Source organism: Pimephales promelas, chromosome 11 (genome assembly GCF_988280905.1).
Source record: "Pimephales promelas chromosome 11, fPimPro1.hap1.1, whole genome shotgun sequence".
In the NCBI taxonomy this organism is placed as follows: Eukaryota; Metazoa; Chordata; class Actinopteri; order Cypriniformes; family Leuciscidae; genus Pimephales; species Pimephales promelas.
In genome coordinates this window covers 4,144,212-4,166,818 of record NC_142779.1, presented here as the reverse complement: position 1 = coordinate 4,166,818, position 22,607 = coordinate 4,144,212, and the positions used below count along the sequence as shown (strand labels likewise).

At 36.5% G+C, this 22,607-nt stretch overlaps 1 protein-coding gene and 1 pseudogene across 1 annotated transcript in view; both read left to right on the top strand.

Moving 5' to 3' along the window:
• ldlrap1b (low density lipoprotein receptor adaptor protein 1b) overlaps positions 1–22,607 on the top strand; it is a 41,623-nt gene that overhangs the window by 16,472 nt on the left and 2,544 nt on the right. The window contains exons 2-8 of the mRNA XM_039672500.2: positions 3,524–3,666; positions 5,394–5,503; positions 10,310–10,424; positions 10,609–10,681; positions 14,925–15,005; positions 18,801–18,913; positions 19,067–19,101. Coding sequence (XP_039528434.2) covers positions 3,524–3,666; positions 5,394–5,503; positions 10,310–10,424; positions 10,609–10,681; positions 14,925–15,005; positions 18,801–18,913; positions 19,067–19,101 — 670 coding nt within the window. The remainder of the gene's footprint in view (positions 1–3,523; positions 3,667–5,393; positions 5,504–10,309; positions 10,425–10,608; positions 10,682–14,924; positions 15,006–18,800; positions 18,914–19,066; positions 19,102–22,607) is intronic.
• Positions 16,371–18,592, top strand: LOC148977119 (uncharacterized; annotated as a pseudogene).

Sequence of the window (22,607 nt, the reverse complement as noted above, 5' to 3'; positions counted from 1 at the left end):
ATTTATTGATCTGGTATCATTGCAGAAGGGTTTTATGTGTGTGTGTGTGTGTGTGTGAGTGGATCCGGTCAGTGGGAATCATGTATGTTTGTGTCTCTGGTTCATGTTCCTGACCCCAGCAGCTCTGTGCGTTCAGACACACATGCGCACACACACACACACACACTGTTTGTTGTCTCTGGCACTGCTATTTGTGTGTGTGATGTGCTCTGATTCCTCACGCTCCGCTTTGATGTTCAGTGAAGCGGGAAGACCCTCACAAATCACACACGCCTGTGTCATCCAACAGGCATCCCAGCATGCCACAGGTGCAATTCTTTACACTCCGGGCTCATAAGTGCTTGTACACATGATTGATACACTGTGTTTGACTCTGCAGTGTGTAATGCAAAATAAATCATTTGTCCAATTAGACTCGAAGTCTGTCTGTTCCTGCACTGTAAAAAAATATTTTCATGATTTGTAATTACATTTTTTCTTTTGTCAAATCAACTTAGATAATTTATGTAATTCAGATACCATCATATTTTGAGTTTCTGGTGATTAAATCAAGCTCCTTCATTGTATTAACTTAATTTTTTCATTTCAATGAACTTAAAATTTGAAGGCAACCAGGTTACTTCATTTTTTAAGTCAAACCAACAACACTTGCTTATTTCACTGAAGTGGAAACTGGGGTAACAGCAAGGGTTAAAGGCGTCATTTGAGACAGGATCGATAAAGTCACCATGAAATCAAAATGGACAAATCTTGTTTTGGTGGTGTTGTTTTTTTGGGAAAACCTATTACTCACATGAGATACCAATATGGGCAAAACAAGTCCCACACTATATTTTTCTTGTTCGAGAAGCAGATGTACATTTAGCCTGACGTCGTCATACTCGGATTCTAGTCTATACTGCTCCATTGGGCTGTGATTATGGGTTTCGGCGTTTCAACCGAACCAGGAAAGAAAATGCCTCTGCACTCAATTGGATAGACGTACAACCAATCAAAGCAACGCAGTAAGTCTATACGTATGTTGTTCATTCATGTTTACGATCGACAAATGACTTGATCACGGTTCTCTGTTCCTCTTAAAACCAATTCGATGGCAGAATCTACACATCTCAATTCTCCAGCGGCAGGCCGGCAGCCGGCTTTGTTGTAAACTAATTCAACCCAAGCGCTCTTTGGAGACGTGGGTGATTACGTTACTGTTCACCATCATCTAATAAATTGATGGCCTGACAATTTGATTGGTCCGAACAGCTCTGGTTCAAGCGTAGTTGCTCCACAACAGATCAAGTCCAGACTCCAGACCAAACTTTCCGACCTCAAATGTTGTGGGCTGAGTTCGCCTGGCTATCGATAAAGACTATTGCAACTTTTGTTGCATGCCGATTTTAAAGGAGTTTTTCACTTTTAAATAAACTTTTGCTGATAATTTACTCACCCCCATGTCATCCAAAATATCCACGTCTTTCTTTCTTCAGTCGAAAAGAAATTGATGAAAACATTCCAGGATTTTTCTCCATATAATGGACTTCAATGGGAACCAAACGGTTCAAGGTCCAAATGAGAGTTTCAGTGCAGCTTCAAAGGGCTTTAAACGACACCAGACGATGAATAAGGGTCTTATCAAGCGAAATGATCGCACATTTCAAAAATAAATAAAAAAGTTTGTTTTATAAGCACAAATGCTCGCCTTGCTCTGTTCTGTGATGCATGTTCGTGACTCTCCTGTTCATCAAAATGAACGAATCTTTTTTCGAGTCATTTGGTTCATTCAATGAGCGAAATGAACAAAATGACTCAAACAGATATGTTAATTTTGATGAACGAGTTCGAACAGGAGAGTCACGAACGCGCATTTCCGCCAGTGTTTTTCACATTTGTGTACAAAATACATCATATACACAGTTCTGAGTTCTGAGGATACCAGCTAACTGTAGTGTTTTGAGCTGAATATATTTCATAACATTGATCTGTCACAGTGGGGAAGAATGATTATGAAGGTCTGGGAGAGTAAAATTGACTCTTGTAGGCAGATTGTTCTGTCATTTGATCTCTGATGAGGGTTTCAGAGACCCCCCGTCGACCAAAAACTCATGAATCATTCATGAAATCAGCATTAATCAATATCCGTTTTCATTTCATGCATGTGTCGCGCATTTAGAGCCTTGATTACAGATTCACAATGCAAACCTTTAAAAAGTTTATTTTTCATTTCTTTAGTTTCTTTTCTTCTTCCTTTTGTCTGTTTTTGCTTGTTTGTTTCAATGGTTCTTTGTTTTATTTGTTTTTTCTTGCCTTGGTTTTGTTCCTTTATTTGTTTATTTGTTTGTCTATTGCCATTGTTTGTTTGTTTTTGTTGCTTTGTTTGCAAGAAAGCATTCTTTTGTGGTTTCTTTCTTGCTTTCTGTCATGCTGAGATGCATTAAGCAAGGTTGATATATATAAGGCAGACACTGTGGAGAGGAGCGGATTAGATGCGTGTCCTTGACCCCTGACCCTAACCTCTGTCACAGGTCAATGCTGTTGTGGGGTTAAACACACACTCATTGATTGCTGTCTGAGACCAGACAGAACAGGAGAGCGATATGTGGGGGTTTATGTGTGTTCAGTGTCTTACCCCTACACTATAGCTATCGTTGACAACTTACGCTGCAGCTTCCGTTATTTTTCCGTTATAACTGGAGTTAGTAGAGTTTAAGGTGGACTTTTTGCTCTTAGTGTAAATAGACACTGTGTGTTTATAAACCAATGCATGCAACACTATTACATGCCCACTTTAGTCCAAATGGACTAGATTGGTTACTGTTATATTTACAGCCCGTTCTCATCCCCAAGGCGTCATATACTGAGCTATATATATACTCATATACTATACAAGCCGTGTATATATATATACTGTATATATATATATATATATGGGGCAGAAGGCGCCTTCTAGTGGTCTAACCCTAACCCTACCCCAGTCCTAAACCTACCCATAACCGAAGCATGTTATATTGATGCTAAAGGGTGCCATGTGCGCTGGATTTAGGCATTTAGACGAAATGTCAAAAGCGTCACTAAATGACGCCCTAGGATGAGAATGCATTGGTTATTGTGGATATATACACAGTTTTTTGTGTTTACATGAAATCATGATTTTTATGAGACATTTATCTCCGGTACAGGTGTCGATCAAAGAGCAGAGGATAAAAGTCCTGATTGAAGACGGGGTTTTTTAATGAAGGATTGTGTGATGTGTTTCATATGCAGATGTTTTCAGCTGTTATTCATTCAGTGGCTTTAGTATTTTCCAGGTTTATTTGTCGAGATAATGAGCGTGTATGTGTTTTAGAGAATTTAGTAATTTATGCAAAACATAATTATAAAATATAATTTATTTTCTTTTTATTTATGGGTGAAATGTGACCTTGACTTGTTTTTGTGAGATTCACACGTTAGTTTGAGTGGGTTTGTGTGTGTTGCCATGTTTTTGGCCAGGTTTGCATCATGCACACATATGTTAATCCTGTGTGTGTGTTTCCAGAGCTGCCGGAGAACTGGACGGACACGCGGGAGACGCTGCTGGAGGGGATGGTGTTTCAGCTGAAGTATCTGGGCATGACACTGGTGGAGGAACCCAAAGGAGAAGAGCTCTCGGCCGCTGCTGTCAAGAGGATCGTTGCCACAGTAAGACACGCACGTCACACTGAACAACAAAACTGGTGTAGAAACAATTTTCACTCACAATTGCTAGTGAATTTCACAAACAATTACAATGAAAAAGAAAGCAACACATTGAGTTAAATGTGAAATTTGGAAGAAAAAAACATGAAATAGTTCTGTTCTTAACTCTTTCCCTGTCAGCGCTTTAAATTTATTTATTTTTTTTTAAATAAAGTTGCCAGCCAGCACCAGCATTTTTGATAATTTTCTCAAAATGTTGAATGGCCCCTGCAATTTTTTATTGTAGTATGAATATCTGAACATGCAATATTTCAAGAGAAAGAATAGAGCCTCTGCTTTTTATTCAACCCTTGCATGTGGGTGAGTTTCATTAAATAAAGCAACATTTTGAGCAAAAAGCTCAAAAGACTGTCCGAATTGGATTCCGGATTGACTTGCACATGGTTTGTCTTAAAGCATATTAAAAACACCACATAGACATATAAACATCATTAAAATCTTGATTTTCACCTTGGAGGACTTTAATGTACAGTATAAAGGTTTATATGAAAATAAAGGTTCTCCATGAAACCATCAATGCATACAAACCTTTATTTCCAAGTGTAAGTGAAATTCAGGGAAAATAGACACAAAAGTGTAGAATTTGATGCTTTTAAGCTCTAATCTGTCTCTAATGGTTTGTGAGTGGTGCCAATGTGTGTGTGTGTGTGTGTCTCAGGGGGTTTCTGGGTGTGGTTCTGTGCATTTGAACAGGCTGGATCCTGTCATGATGTAAGGTTGTTTTGAGGTTTTTAAACGCTTCAGATTGTTGTGAATCAACATTAAAAAGCTGTTGCATACCAAACTGACTATGTCAGTGAGTGTGTGTGTGTGTGTGTGTGTGTGTGTAAAAGCCAGATGTGGAATATTCCTACTTGATATCTCTAACTTCTGACTATAAGATGATATGTAAGAAAACAACATTTGTGGGTGTTATAATAGTTCATAAACTATGCTGGAAACCACATATAAATAATGTAAAAGCAAAAAAATGTCTAAATCCATGGCAATACTAAATAGAATAAAACATTTTGTAATTGAAAATTGTATTCAGAGGCTGTTCGAAAGAAGAGAGAGTAAACTTGGGCAAGCACTAATAATAAAATAATGTTAATCTGTTAAAGGGGTAAACTATGGAATAATCGTGATAAGGAATTAAAATTGTGTAGTTCAGTCTGTAAATTCAAGAAAATGTATAAAAACACAATATGAATAATTTGTGTATGTCATATTTTAACTGATATCTGATATGTGTATGTCGTTTATTTTGTATGAATCAAATGAGATAAAAGTTATGAGATAATTGAGACTACACCTTTTTATTTATTATGTATATATTTTTTTCTTTACTATGGAAAATTATCTGTGAGGAGGACCGAAATACATGTTTTCAATTGAATTTCAGTTTATTTCAGGAAACATATCTAATAGCTAACTAAAGTTTTTTTTATCTAATATTTATATTCTAAATATATAGTTCACTGTTAGTCCATGTTAGTTAATACATTAACAAATTATGAGACCTTATTGTAAAGTGTTACTGTTTTTAACAACACAGCTTGAAAGTGTGCTGCTCATTGCACAAGATGCTGAGGAAAAAACACACAAAGCCTCCAAAATCAGCTCTGATGGACTCAAATTATTTGACAGCTGCTTGATAAAGCCAAGTTTTCTGTCTCTTTCTCTCTCAGGCTAAAGCTGGTTGGAAGAAGCTTCAGAAGGTGACGCTAAAGGTTTCTCCTCGAGGGATTATTCTCTACGACAGAGCAAACCAGATGATAGAGAATGTGTCCATATACAGGTGAGTGACTCTGTCTGAGATGGAAATCCTGATGTCATTATGTTCTTGTTTTATACCTTTTATTATTCAAGGACCCAAAAATATACTAAACAAAACATTTTTTATCGGTTAAAATGATTTTATTATATTCTTAATATTTACATATGTGATTCAATAGAGGTGTACAAATATCCAAATTGGTTCTAGTATTTACTTAAAAGCAGAACTAGTTCTGAATAAGTACTGGTTTTCGATAGCCTCTTGCAATAAAAAAGAGAGGAGTGTTTGTCGCCCCCTGACATTCTGCCATCCATCATTTAGAGCAGTGCGACCTGATGATTGCTGTGTTTTTGTACAGACAGAGAGAGAGAGATCTGTATTGATCTGTTTTAGTGTGTCTGAGGCTCAGACACACACTCTCTGACCCTCACCTGGGACCGCAGCTATTGTTGGACGTTTGCACACGCTCAGTGCGCTCAGTCTGTGCTGTGTCTAATGAATAAACATGAGGGAGGCGTCGGCCTCTCTCTCCACACCAGTTACACAAGCAATACTCCAATTACAGTCGAGCTGGTGCTGGTTAATGTTAATTTTCAATATATATTTAAATTTTTTCACTGTGACATTATTTTCACAACAATTAGGTTCATTTTTCCTCACATTCTCAGTCATTTAAGATAGTTAATGTAACAGTTTTGTACAATATTTTATATATATTAAGGCTGTGCAAAGATTAATTGTGATTAATTGCATCCAAAATAAAAAAAAATTTGTTTTTACATAATATATTTGTGTGTTCTGTCTGCTGTGTATAATTATTTTGTATATATAAATACACATGCATAAGAAAATTATATGTTATTCATATATAAAATGTATATATATATATATATATATATATATATATATATACACACAGTATTTACATGCAAATAATTCTTATATATATATATATATATATATATATATATATATATATATATACACAGTATTTACATGCAAATAATTCTTATATATATATATATATATGAAGAGTTCAGATGCAAAAGCCTCTAAATGCCATTTGAAATTTTCTTCTTTAATGATGATTTTTATCAAACTTGTATATTTAAGCTCAGTAATTTCACTTAAATAACAATTAATAGGTAATTATCATTGCAATTTAAGTGAAATCGCTGAACTTAAATATACAAGCTTGATAAAAATTATCATTCTAGAAGAAAATTTCAAATGGCACTTAGAGGCTTTTGCATCTGAACTCTTCATATATATATATATGCATGCATATGTATGTATGAATATATACAAAATAATTATACACTGCACACACACACATATATTATGTAAACATAAACTTTTATTCTCTTAACCCTTGTGCTGCATTAGATTTTTAACACCGTTGAGTGCATTAAGGACCAAAAATGGCCACATATTAAACATTGCCTAAAATATTATATATTATTATTATTTTCCACTTTTACCAAGTTAAATCTTTTAACCAGCATCAGTCCTCATCATAACTACCAAAAATGTATTCAATTTCAGGATTTTAACCCTTTAATTACCAGTTTTGTTTGCGAAACCATCGATTTGTATAAGAGGAAAAAACACAAAAATTCAATTATTTTCAATAAACTAAATGCAAAGAGAAAACTTTAGATTTGGATTATCACAGTCCCACTTTGCAAAAAATCCCACTTAGCGCGTTAGAGACCAAAAATGGCCACCTATTAAACATTGCCTATTGCCTAAAATAAGGTGCATTTCCACCCATAGGGAATAAATATGTAGTGACGTCATCTGGTGGAATACACTATATAATGCAAATATAATGCTTTTGCTTCAAAATGAAAGGATGTTTGTGCAAAAATCATGTTTCATGTATTACTGACAGCCTCAGATTTAAACAACGTTTTAATGGGTTTCAATGGGCCATTTTTGGTCTTTATGGTGCTGAGTGTTACTATTTGATCTACACAGTGTGTGTTCTACATATTTTGCAAAATGGGATCACATTTTTTACATGTATCCAAAAAGTCACAATTTTGCCAAATTTCATACCATTTGCATTAAAACAGCCAAAATGGTCAAAGAAATTAAACTGCAAAAGACCAAAAATGTCCCTAATGCAGCATAAGGGTTAAACTTGAACTTCAGCAGATCGTCTTGACCATGTCAACATGCCTAAATGTGACGAGTTGCTGCTATGTGATTAGCTGATTAGAAATTTGCGTTCACAAGCAGTTGAATAGGTGTACTGTGTGTATATATGTATATATTTATTTTAAACGACTACAAATTATTAAGGCTTAGGGTAAAAATGCCAGCACAATAAGCAAAAATACTAAATCTATTATAGTTGTAGCAAGTGAAATGTGAAAGTGGATGACAAATATTGATTTCTAATGGATAAAAAGCAATAAACATAAATGATTGTTAGCTTTTGTCGGTGTAGCCAGAATATGGTGTGCCATTTCCCTACACACAATGTTTTTTAATGCATTCTATTAATCAGTTAATCAATATTAACAATCATTATTACAATATGAAGAGCAAAAATCAACAATAATTGCAGCCCTACTGGTTAATGAGTTTCTGTTTTTTTTATTTATTTTTTTTATAATTGATGTACTTTATGTAAGCTGTTTAAGTAATGTAATTGTTGTGTACATACACACATGCCACCTTTGAGTCATAAATAAACATAAATTCCTTGTAAAGAAATGTCAGATGCAGCTTCTGCTTGACCTTTGCAGAGTAAACATGGCTTTTGATTTATTTGACATTAAAAGACAACACGGGTACGTTTAATAAGGTCATTATATATATATATATATATATATATATATATATAAAATTCTTACATGGGTAAAAAAATCAGAAAAACTAAACTGGAAATCGATTCCAGGGTGCAAATAATGTCCCTTTATAGAAAATGTAATTCTGACCCTGAAATGTTTTATTTTATTTTTTTATTAGCATAAACTACTGGTCCTAGTCAGACAGAAGTGTGTGTGTGAGAGTCGGAGAAAGTTTTTGAATGTGTGTACATTTTTAAACCGGACAGATGGTGGTCATCCATCATTAGTCCCGCCCCTCCTGCTGTGGGTCTGCCCTCTGATAGGCTGAGCCAGCTGTCACTCAAGGCTGTGGGGAGAAATCAACACTAGAGGAGTTCATGAGTTTACTGAGAGATCTCAACAGGAAACCAGAGACCATGCAGTCATAGTCAAACTATCCCACGTGTGTGTGTGTGTGTGTGGGTGCGTGTTATGGTTTGGTGTGTCAGCTTTCTGTCAAAGTGCTGATGGAGCGTTGAACATAGAAAACACAACACTGCTTGTAGACGTTTCCACATCTCAGAGGAGGTGACATCATGCTCTATTATATAAGGGTGTGTGTGTAAGGATGATGTACACAGTGGGTGTGATATACTGGATAATGATCAATCTGTGGCCATCTGGATTTCCCTAGTAGATAAACAGAAATCACTGACCAAATGACAGTAAATATGTGTTGATCATGTGAGCGGGTTCATGTCCAGATCTTGCTTTAGTTGATCATACTGGAGAACGTGATCATCAGGTTTCCAGAATACCAAATAACTGTAATCATTATGCTGTTATTCAAAACTTGCGTTTACACTAGTGTTCTCAGATATTTCAAGACGACTTTATATGTACACGCAAGTTTGGGGTCGATAAGATTTTTGGATGTTTTTGAAAGCCTCATCAAGGCTGCATTTATTTGATAAAAAATACAGTTATATTATTATAATTTAAAGTAACTGTTTTCTCTTTGAATATTCTATTTACTTTTAAGATTCAATTTTTTTTTTTTTAAATTTGAAAATATTCTAAAATGTAATTTTTTCCTGTGATCAAAGCTGTATTTTCAACATCATGACTTCAGTCTACGGTGTCGCATAATCCTTCAGAAATTATTCTAATATGATGATTTGATACTCAAGAAATATTTCTGATTATTATCAATGTTGGAAACAGTTGTGCTGCTTAAAAATTATTTTAATTATTTTATTATTAATTATAAAAACAGCACATTTATTTATTTACTGGCAACCTGTCAAAATAAAAGCTTGATGGAATAGTGTTTGATGATAAATAAATTAAGATATAAATATTAGTATTGTAATTTTATAATGAAATAAATTATAATGTAAAAATTATTATGTATAAAATAAATTATAATGTATAAATTATTAATGAATTATAATGAAATAAATTAAATTATATAATGTAGTAAATTACTGTACAATAGTGTTTTTCTTTAGTATATTTAATAGTAATCATATATATATATATATATATATATACTGTATACTGTATATACTGTATATATGAAGAGTTCAGATGCAAAAGCCTCTAAATGCCATTTGAAATTTTCTTCTTTAATGATGATTTTTATCAAACTTGTATATTTAAGTTCAGTAATTTCACTTAAATAACAATTAATAGGTAATTATCATTGCCATTTAAGTGAAATCACTGAACTTAAATATACAAGCTTGATAAAAATTATCATTCTAGAAGAAAATTTCAAATGGCACTTAGAGGCTTTTGCATCTGAACTTTTCATATATATATATATATATATATATATATATATATATATATATTTATAGATATTTATATATGTATATATATAGTTCAATATATATATATAGTTTTTAATCAATTTAATGCATCTTTGCTCTATAAAAGTATTATTTTCTTAAACTTTTGGATGGTAGTGTGAGAAGGAATAAAGAGTCATTTTTATTTTTCACACAGGTTATCTTTAGATTGACTGCTTATTTGTTGTCTGTAGGATTTCGTACTGCACAGCGGATAAGATGCACGATAAAGTGTTCGCCTACATCGCTCAGAGTCAAGGCAACGAAACACTGGAGTGTCACGCGTACCTCTGCACCAAGAGGAAAGTGGTGAGTGTGTGTTCATATGTTCGTGTGTCAGAGACACTCCCTGTCTTTCCTTCTGTCTATAAATAGTTATACGGTTAAGACCACACTTCCTCTGACAGAGAAACAGAGCAATGTGCTTTTTTTTCTCCCCATGACAAGAGATGTAGCGTTAAAAGCTCTCTTTCCTATTCCCCGTCTGTCTCAGGCTCAGGCGGTGACGTTAACGGTGGCTCAGGCTTTCCGATTGGCATTCGAGTTTTGGCAGGCTGCTAAAGGAGGTATGATGCACTCGACAACTTCAGTCATCCCAGCACAACTCTTCTTTGTCTTGCTGATTCTTGTGAATTATGGGATGTGAATGGAGCTCAAAAGCATGTGTGTCCTACTTGAAGCTGAAGTGTGTGATTTCCACACTCTTAGCTCACCAAAAATAATGGCTGTTTTCAAATGGTTTTCTTCACCTGCTATTAGTCGTAGAAAAAAGATAGCTCCACCCCAAACTCATGCTATTGGTTAATGTTGCTGTGTTGGACTGATTGACAGTCATTTTTTTATCCTTCCTTTGACTATAAACTCATTATAGAAGACCTTTTAAAACGTCCTGAATGTTGAAAACACATTATTTTTCACATATTTTGCAGCTGCTCACTTCCCACTCTAATAATAATAATAAACAGAAATAGTTTGGGGCAGAGCTATATTTTTGCTACGACCAATAGCAGATGAAGGGAGTGCTTGAGAAACCTGTTTGAAAACAATTTTATTATTATTATTATTATTATTCCCAGTCTGTGAGTAACGTTCAGTTTAGTTCCTGTCTCTTTGAAGCCCCTCCTTCTGAAAAGCTCAATGTGCTCTGATTGGTCAGCTTAAATGGGGAATATTGTGACGTTTCCGTAAGAAAAAATTAGACTACAATGGAGGCGTTTCAGGGAGTTTAGAAACACTGACACTGACATAGAGAACTCCCGCTGGAGGGACTTTGTGTTTTGCAGACTTTTTTCTAGCTAAAACAGCCTAAAAAAGCCTTATAGGTCCTCTTTAAGAAATATGTTAATAGCGCAAGTAAAAGTTAATAGGTTTAACTCATTTCCATGCATCAACTTTCCATGCATTGCAACTTAAACCAGGGACACATAAAGACTGTGAAATGTGTTACGACTGATCATGGAGTCAGAGACCGTGGCGTTCAGTCGTTGGAAACAGCGTGTAAGTATTTTCAGTTCAGTGTTAGAATGTTTTTCAAGTGTGTCCCTGCTTTAATTGCAAATATTTAAAAAATGTGAAATATTTTTATAGAATATAAAATATTTAATATTTAATATTTTTGCAGAACATGTATGCAATATTCAATATTTTTGAAATATTTCCCTGCTTTTAAATGTGTCCTTGCTTTAATTGCAATTGCAAATATGAAAAAAATATAACTATCTTTTAAATTAAATATTTTTTAGCAGGAAAATGTTTGAAAAATATGCATTTATTATTTTTAACTAGATTTTTACTATTTACTTCTTGCGTCATATATTTTTTTTTTAAAAAAACCTTTTAAAATAGTTTCAGAGCAATATTGCCTCTGCCCTTTGAGTGTGTTTATATATATATATATATATATATATATATAATTTTTTATTTATTTATTTTTTTAAGGAACTGTATATTTCTGTGTATGTATTTATTTCCTGCAGGCATGGAGAACAAGAAAGAGATTTTAGTGCAGGGAAAGTAGAGCAGCTCCTGTCGTACAGATCAGCAGAACATGTATGCAATTTACTGCATGTTTGAACATGCCTGTGTGTGTGTGTGTGTATCCTGAGGCCTGTTGAGATTTATTCATTTAATCTCTCTGCACCTGATGGTTCGATCTCAGATCTCTTCCTCCGTCTCAATGCGTTTTACCGCAGGGCCTAAAATATAAACAGATGACACACACATTTCCTTAGTGAATCTTTATGGTCCTGGGAAGGGTGGTGCCAGTGCATCATGGGTGTGTTTAATTTTTAATTCAGAAGTGATGCCTGAGATGAGAGAAATGAGTATTTATCAGTTTAGTTACACATGTAAATCTAAAGATTTTAAGCTGAAATATGGATGTAAATTGGCCATTGCGGTTCACTACTTTCGGAGGTTCAGATTCAGAACGCCTGTATTGTGATGGTGTATCACTGTGTAAACCACACAGAGAAGCACCAAGCCTGCAGGAAGAAGATCTGTGAACATGACTTCCCCTTTTAGAGCTCTACTCTAGGTGTATACAGTTCCTCATGAAGAGCTTTGATAGAGATTCAGGATGTCTGATTTCCATTTCATTAATTCAGGCAGTGATCGATTTAGTGCTACATGTGTTCATTATTTAAATGTACATGTAGGGCTGGTTTCTCATGGACCTGATGCACATTTATACTCACTGACCTCATTCTTTTTTAACTTTTATTATACCATGGTCTGGTTAAATACTCGATTCTGATTGGCTGCAGGGTGTCCGTTAAAAAGTGATAGAGGACACCTAGTAAAGTAGTTCTGGTGAAACTGCCTGTTTACCATTCGAAATGTCTAAATAAATGCGCTGCCTACAACAGCTGTGAGTAACCATAGCAACAGGCAGTCAAACGCTCTATCAAAACAAACATTTAACGTTAGATAGCCTAATACAGCAATGAGCGACTTCGTTATTTCTTTTAACATTTATGGAGAATATGGCAACTTTGACGACTGGTATGCTGTAGGTCGACTCTCCGATGCTGGACTGGAGAGCCGTCAAATAATGTCGGTGACAGGCCATCGATGCGAGAGCAGTCTGCGGGCTTACTGGGCTCCGTCTCTCCGTGAGAGACGAAGCTGGAGCAACGTACTGTCTGCATCAAGTGCCCATCATGGGCAGCAGTAACGTTAGCCAGCTTTTGTGGATCCTCCTGACTGGCCGACTTTTTCAAATTGCACTATAAATGGAAAAGTTGAAATTAATTGTAAATAAAAAAGCTAGCAATAGCATGTAGGCAAATGACCCTCTCTTTGATCTGATTAATTTATTGCCCTCTATAAGCGCAAATCGCTGGTGCTCAGAACTAATTGTTTTTTTTTTTGTTTTTTTTGTGTTTATTTTTTATTTTTGTTTGATTAATTGTTTTATGTGTAATAAAAAAATAACTATGCCTACCTTTGTGTTTCATGAAAAAAAAATGCATTTTTGAACCTAAGGGTTCTACAAGCTGAGCGGACTATAAATATCTCCGGTTGCTAAATAAACCGTCAGGCAAGTTATTATTTGTAAAAATTAGATTTAGCCTAATTAAAATATAAACTAATGTTTTATAAATGTTTTATTTGGCAAGTGACCATGGTATAAGCGGGTTAATGCCCTCCGAGGTGTCCATTGTCAGGTTTTAATGGACTTCGGCGGAGGCAACCGTCCTCCGCTGCGCATCGGCCGGTTTACGCCTCGCCATTGTCCATTAAAACCTGACAATGGACACCTCGTCGGGCATTAACCCTTACGTAATACATATTTAACAAACATTTAAATATGGATATATATGAAAGCATATGAATCAAAGTTTTAAGATAAAAATTATGTAAAATTATTTATTTATGTTAGTTATTTAGTGAATTTTTAAAGGGGTGGTATAATGCCCTTTTCACAAGATGTAAAATATATCTCTGATGCCCCTAGAGTGTGTGTGTGTGAAGTTTTAGCTCAAAATACCCCACAGATATTTTTATATAGCATGTTAAAGTTGTCACTTTTTGAGGGTGTTCAAAAACGCCTCGTTTTGTGTGTGTCCCTTTAAATGCAAATGAGCTGACACAGTGGGCGGAGCTTCAAGAGCTTGTGTCCTTTTTACCTCACACACACATGCACTGCAAATTTCAAAAACTTTTATGTTCGAACCAGAGTCAGACAATGATGAGAGACTCAAGAAGAAGTGATAGCATGTCGAAAGCAACAGGACATTTTTAAATGAATTTATGTAGCTTATCTGTAGTTATCTTCTAGTCATTGATTACTATATTCTGTCTTGATAATCTATTAAATTGTGTTCCGGGGACTGGTTTATGTAAATGAAGGTTAGTGATGTCATTAACCCGGGAGGAAGCTTGTGTAGTCCCAACCAGCCGTTTGTTGTAGTCCTTAAAAAACTGTTTTTTTAAAAGCAAATATCTCCCTTTGCTTTGAACTCTGAGCGCTGTAACTTTGCAGAGGTTGTTTATGCCCAAACAGCAACATTACACACTAACTAAAGTTAGAAAAGTGAAATCATAATCAACCACCCCTTTAAATCATGAATATTATTTCTTGGGGGATGTATTTGTTTATTTATGCATTTATTTATTTATTGCATGTGGCATTTGACCAACCTCATCTAACTGTGTCATGTCATAAATAGTTGAAATTATCAGATGATAAACAAAAAGAGTGACGAAAAAGGCCATTTAGAATTTCTCAGATCAAATAAAGAAGTGAATGTTTAATGTAAGTATGTTAACAATAACACAAGCTTGAAATTTCTGCTTCGTTTTCAGAGAAAGAGAAGCAGGTGAAATGTGGATCTGATGGAGAGGCGGCCAGCAGCTCTCAGTGCGAGGGCAGCATGAAAGAAGGAGGTGAACACACACACACACACACACACTCTTTCCTAATCAGGCATTAAATGCGTCAATCAGCAGGGAAATTTGTCTCTAATTTCTGTTCAATTTCTATGGTGTTGTGCTCTGTAGCTCCGCCCACTGTAGAATCTCATTGGTTTAAAATCCCACTCTATGTAACGTTGTTAAATATCAATTGTGTTCTTATTGGCTCTGATTGTGTTGTGTCACACGGTATTCTCACTTTCAGTGTGAAGTTACAAATAGTTATCAGTGGAAACATGATGATAATACCATAGTATTTTTGCATGAAAAGAGGTCGTAGTCTGGAGCCCTGAAAATATAATAATATCTCACAATTAGAGCCAGACCGATATATCGGCCGGCCGATATTATCGGCTGATATTAGGGATGTTTCAAACTATCGGTATCGGCAGTTATAATGGCCGATAAATGAATATTTCAAAAATAAAATAAAAACGAACGAAACACGCTTCAATCATCATCTCTCCTTGGCATGTTATATTGAAAATGTATGTTTTACAATTTGCAGTATGACGTTATCTATTGCTAAATTATGGCTCATCATAGACTAGACTAGCTGACATTGTAATTATAAGGTAGTTTATAAGGCAATGTAGGGAATAATTATTATTTTATTTATCAGAACTTTAATATATTTTGATGTTCCTCTGTTCTGTTGTGACAATAAAAGAAACAAGTTTATTTTTAAAATGCTTTATCATACTATTTTAGTTAAAATTCATAAATAACTACAAATAACTATGTTAGGGAAATCTGTTAATGTTTTGCGTTTCTGAAAAGAATAAAAATAAATAAAATATCGGCCGATATATCGGATTTTAAAACCCAAAAATATTTGTATCGGTATCGGTCTTTAAAATCCTTTATTGGTCGACCGTCGGGCTCTACTCACAATATTACAGTTTTTACTTTATTCTTTTATCAAATAAATGCAGCTTTGGTGAGCAGAAAAGACTTTTGAGTGGTAGTGTATTATCTGTGATCAGATATGGATCGCTATTCCAATTCTAGATGCATACACTGTTATAAATGAAGTAGTTTTAAGTGATTTAAAGCCCCCTGTGTACTCATCTGACACCATCACTGGACCATGGCACTTTTTAGTAAGGGTGCCAGAGGACCCCGGATGGTTGCCAGGTTACAGAAATAATCTTGGACTTGAACCCTTGAGGACCAGTGATCCGTGTGCCATGAGACAGACGTGTGTGTGCATGAATAAAGGGGACTGTGTGTTCGTAAATCCCATCAGATATCAGAAACATGATTCTTTTAGCCTACACTCACACACACACACACAGCGGCTGATCTCTACTCATTAAATGTGAGACCAGGACAGAGATGGCTCAGGATAGGGAGGTGATGTGCTTTTGTTGGACTGTGTCTGTGAAGCGTGTCATGGCTTGATGTTGATTCTTCATTCTCTACATGCACAGATCTGTATGATCCCTGCAGGTGTGGAGATGAGAAACTATACCGTTCAAAGGGTGATTTATAACCATTGTGTCTGATCACCTCGTGTTGCTCCAGGAGGTCTGAGCCTCTATTAAGTGTAATTAAATTAATTCATAAATCTGCCAAGTTATATTGTTCATTAGCCTAACTGGAGGCTGGTGATTGCCAAGAAACAGAGTAATTTGTCAACAGCTTCAATCAAAATTAGGAACCCCGTCCATTCCTCCATCCGTCCGTCCATCCATCTATCCCTTCAGCCGTCCCTCCATCCATCCGTCCGTCTGTCTTTCCCTCCATCGATCCAGCTGTCCGTCCATCCATGCATCTGTCCCTCCATTTATCTATCCATGTGTCCATCCCTCCATCTATCCATCCATCCGTCCATCAGTTCATCTATCCGTCCGTCCCTCCATCCATCCGTCCGTCCCTCCATGTGTCCGTCCCTCCATCTATCCATCCATCCGTCCGTCCATCCATTCATCTGTCAGTCCATCCATCCAGCCATCCGTCCATTCCGCTCGTCCGTCCATCCATCCATCCACCCATCCATCCATCCGTCCATTCATCTGATCACCCATCTGTCAGTTCATCCATCTGTCTGTCCATCCATCTATCTATCCGTCCGTCCGTCTATTCCGTCCGTCTGTTCATCCATCCGTCCATCAGTTCATCCGTCCTTCCATTCCGCCCGTCCGTCCATCCATCTGTCTTTCCCTCCATCGATCCAGCTGTCCGTCCATCCATCCATCCGTCCCTCCATTTATCCATCCATGTGTCCATCCCTCCATCTATCCATCCGTCCGTCCATCAGTTCATACATCTATCCGTCCGTCCCTCCATCCATCCGTCCGTCCCTCCATGTGTCCGTCCCTCCATCTATCCATCCCTCTGTCCATCAGTTCATCTATCCGTCCGTCCCTCCATGTGTCCGTCCCTCCATCTATCCATCCATCCGTCCGTCCATCCATTCATCTGTCAGTCCATCCATCCAGCCATCCGTCCATTCCGCTCGTCCGTCCATCCATCCATCCATCCATCCACCCATCCATCCATCCGTCCATCCGTCCATTCATCTGATCACCCATCTGTCTGTCCATCCATCTATCTATCCGTCCGTCCGTCTATTCCGTCCGTCTGTTCATCCATCCGTCCATCAGTTCATCCGTCCTTCCATTCCGCCCGTCCGTCCATCCATCTGTCTTTCCCTCCATCGATCCAGCTGTCCGTCCATCCATCCATCCGTCCCTCCATTTATCCATCCATGTGTCCATCCCTCCATCTATCCATCCATCCGTCCGTCCATTCCACTGTCCGTCCATCCTTCTGTCCATACATCCATCCGTCCATCAGTTCATCTATCCGTCCGTCCCTCCATCCATCCCTCCATTTATCCATCCATGTGTCCGTCCCTCCATCTATCCATCCATCCGTCCATCCATTCCACCGTCCATCCATCCATTCATCTGTCCGTCCATCCATCCAGCCATCCGTCCATTCCGCTCGTCCGTTCATCCATCCGTCCTTCCATCTGATCATCCATCTGTCTGTCCATCCATCCGTCTGTCTATTCCGTCCGTCTGTTCATCCGTCCATCAGTTCATCCATCCGTTCATCCGCCTGTCCGTCCATCAGTCCATCCATCCGTCCTTCCCTCCATCCATCCGTCCATCTGTCTTTCCCTCCATCGATCCAGCTGTCCGTCCATCCATCCATCCGTCCCTCCATTTATCCATCCATGTGTCCATCCCTCCATCTATCCATCCATCCGTCCGTCCATTCCCCTGTCCGTCCATCAGTTCATCTATCCGTCCGTCCCTCCATCCATCCGTCCATCCCTCCATCTATCCATCCATCCGTCCGTCCATTCCACTGTCCGTCCATCCTTCCGTCCATCAGTTCATCTATCCGTCCGTCCCTCCATCCGTCCGTCTGTCCATCTGATCATCCATCTGTCAGTTCATCCATTTATCCATCCGTCCGTCCGTCTGTTCATCCGTCCATCCATCCGTACATCAGTTCATCCATCCGTTCATCCGCCCGTCCGTCCATCAGTCCATCCATCCGTCCGTCCATCCGTCCATCATATTGTACATAGTAATGGCAGCTGAAATATCAGCTTTGCATCACAGGAATAAATTAGATTTAAAAAATATATTTAAGGTGAAATTTGAATTACGGTTTTAAATCGTAATGATATTTCACAATATTTTGATCAAATACATTTATATATTGCATTTATTTATTTGTATAATTTTACTTATTTAGTTTTATTTTTCTATTTATTTTGTCATTATCATTTCTATTGTGTGTGTGTAGAAGTGGCCACTGGGGATCTACTGGACTTTGAATGTGGAGTAAAAGATCACTCAGGAAAAGATGACGCACACCCTGTACCGAACCTCAGCACAGAGAACAACAACACTGTATGGGTAAGAACAAACAAACACACACACAAACACACGAAATCATCTGAATATATCATACATCTGCTAGATTATCCAAAAGCATAGGTACTTCACAAACTGACTTGAATAATTCATTAATAATAATAATTAGACTGAATTAATCTCTGTCATTTGCAGGAACTTGAGGATGGTCTAGATGAGGCGTTCTCAAGGTTTGTAAAATTATATCTAAAATATTCTCTCAATGTAACTGATATACCAAACTGCACTTTTACTCCATAACACCATACACAGTGAATTTTAATGGAGAATCTTAATGTAACTTTAGCACAGATGTGGAGTATAGGGCACAACTATTCCTGGCGCTCTATTATGTGACCACCGCGGTATTTATGATGGACATGTTCAGCTCTGAGAATAAACTCTTTTTAGTTGGCCTTACATAATCCTGAATATTTTACATTTCATAGAGAAAAAAAAGACATCTTGAGTCGACACAGAGGCGCAAAAATCTGTGTAACAAGTTCTCAATCGATTTTCACTGGTTGACGCCTCAATGCTTCTCATGGAAAGCAGAATGCCACAGTTAAATGCTTGAGTTTCAGAAAATCCATGTTTGAAATGTTCTTTTTAATTAATAACGTTGCTTTGCTGAGCTTATGCATTAGAAGCAAATAAGTACTGTATCAAAATTTCAATCTTTTTTTATGGACATGAGGACAATACAGAATGAACATTGCGCCCTCTGCCAAATTCAATGTTTGTATCAAATCTGATATTTGGGGATGATAATCAGTCTCTAATGAAATCCAAAGTTTGAAGTTTTTTTGTCTATCAATCTTTTTTATGGATGCTTGAACACGTGACATAATACAGAACAAGCTATCATACTGCATCCTCTGCCCCATTTGGGGTGGCCTTTCTCCGCCATGTTAAGGGTGGAATTAAATATAACAATAGCAGATGATACACAGTCCAACACACTATACAAAAATCTAAATCTTAAACACTTTTAACTTTATATGTCTTTTTTATGGACCCTTGAACTTTGCATATGGCATAAAACCGAATGAGCCACATTGCATCGTCTGCCAAGTTCAGGGTGGTGTTTCTCAGCCATGTTAAGAGCTGTGTTAAATTTGATAATGGCGAATGGTACACAATCTAAACCTTTAACAAAATTAAAAAATGTAACCGTTTATACCCAACCAGCCTTTCTTTATGGAGCTATGAATTTGACACATGCTTTGATATTGCGACATAATATTTTGTACAAGTCATATACTTCTAACCGTCTCTACACAATAAGCTCAGACGTAAGATTGTATTTTACAACTGGAAAATTACAAACTTCAACATTAATTAAAAAAAATATTATGGAAAATAGGATCCCTCATAATATGAGCCCTTCAGGCGAATATGATTTTTATTGGGATAATGGGCAAGTTCCTGCTTGCCTATACACACAAACCATACATACAGTTGTGATGCTAAATGATTAGGTCATGTTTTGAATGACTATTATTTGCATACTTTGGCATCGTAATGACACTAATTAACAGTCATTTTATTCTGTAAACCAAACAACAGCTGTTTAACGATTTGTAATGATGGTCATTATTCATCCAGACACAGAGTGCCGTTCCCGAGAGATTAGCCGACATGAGATGAGCTGTTTTACAGCAGCGAGGGTTCAGTCCATCGCCGCTCTGCGCTGATTATTTGTCGTGTGCAGTAATTAAAAGCGGTGGCTTTTAATCAAACTCAGTACTTCGTTAATCTCCATTTAACATGCTTTCACCCTGTAAGTGTGAGGAGAGACGCTGTAGATCTCTGACATGTGAGAACTTTTCCAATCAAGGATGAATTGAGGATTGAGTAAATCTCTGATTAAAGACTATTGAAGTACTCTCCATCAAAACCCAAAGCTGTTTTAGCATTTTCTGATGGTTTATCATCCAAAACAACACAGAGGGCTGAGAGATATTATGGTCATAATCGGCCATTTATGTACATCACTGTTTGCTTGATGCAAAAATAAAAATTGGCCAATAGAAGATCTAAATGTCAGCTTGACCTCTTGGCCCAATATAAAGAAACAAACTTTAAAGTTGCATTATTTGCAGTGTTGAGGTTAAGTAAAATAGATAGTGCTGTGTATTTTAAGATTGTGAATATACTGTTATTTGCTATATATTTAAATTATAAAACCTTGAGTGGATAGTATTTGTTTGTTGTATCTTGATTAATTTTGCATTCCTAAAGTTCCATGATCATTCATTGTATTTTTTTTTTCGATTAGCTTTTAAATATTTCTATTTAGCAAATTTTTATTTTAGTAATTTTAGTACTTCGACTTAATTGTGTCAGTTAGTTTCTAAAGTTTTTCATCTAATATTTATATATTATTTTGCTGAATTTAAAAAATATATATATTTTAGTTAACAATAACAACACTGGTTACTCGCCAAAGTGTAATGCTTGGGAGTTTGTTCAAATCTTTAACCCTAAGTGTGAGCAATATCAGTCAAACACCACTATAATGGTTAATGTTTTTAGTTTTACACAGAAAGGGAACTTACAGTCATTTGTCTTTGTGATCGAGAGGTCAAGTTCAGTTGTTTTAATCAGTTCGCTGTAACTCTGACCTCAATTCCTCAACATTTGCCCGGCAGTAACCTTTGACTTGACTGGCTGCTCAATAAACTCCATCAGGAGGTCTAGGACATTTAAAGTCAAAATGGACGATTCCTTTTTTTAATGGAATATTTATTATGAATTATTTATACATGTACATGAATATTTTTTTAATTCATGTGAATTCAATATTTTTGAATTAAATATTTTTTTAATTCATGTGCCCTCAAATAACTTGCCCTCCCTCTTGCAGCGACATCTTTTCTCTGATGATGTTTTTACTGGTGTGAGGGCGGGGCAACCTGTCACTCACATACGGACGACCTGAACCGCAACATAAAAAATACAATAAAAAAAAATCTAGCATGTCGAGATCAAATTCGAAACGGTTCAAGATCAAAGTCGAAACGTTTCGAGGTCAATCGAGATCAAAGTGGAAACGTTTCGAGATCAAATTCGAAATGTTTCAAGATCAATCGAGATCAAAGTCGAAACGTTTCGAGATCAATCGAGATCAAAGTCGAAACGTTTCGAGATCAATCGAGATCAAAGTGGAAACGTTTCGAGATCAAATTCGAAATGTTTCAAGATCAATCGAGATCAAAGTCGAAACGTTTCGAGATCAATCGAGATCAAAGTCGAAACGTTTCGAGATCAATCGAGATCAAAGTCGAAACGTTTCGAGATCAATCGAGATCAAAGTCGAAACGTTTCGAGATCAATCGAGATCAAAGTCAAAACGTTTCGAGATCAAAGTAAGACTTTAATCTCCAAATGCTAGATTTTTTTTACTTTTTTTATTTTTATGTTGCGGTTAAGGGCTTCCGTATGTGAGTGACACATACGTCCTCAAACGTTGCGATTTTAATCTCAAAATGTTTCGACTTTAATCTCAAAATGTTTCAACTTTGTTTCGACTTTAATCTCGAAACGTTTCAACTTTGTTTCGACTTTAATCTCGAAACGTTTCCACTTTAATCTCAAAACGTTTCAACTTTGTTTCCACTTTAATCTCGAAACGTTTTGACTTTGTTTCCACTTTAATTTCGAAACGTTTCAACTTTAATATCGAAACGTTTCG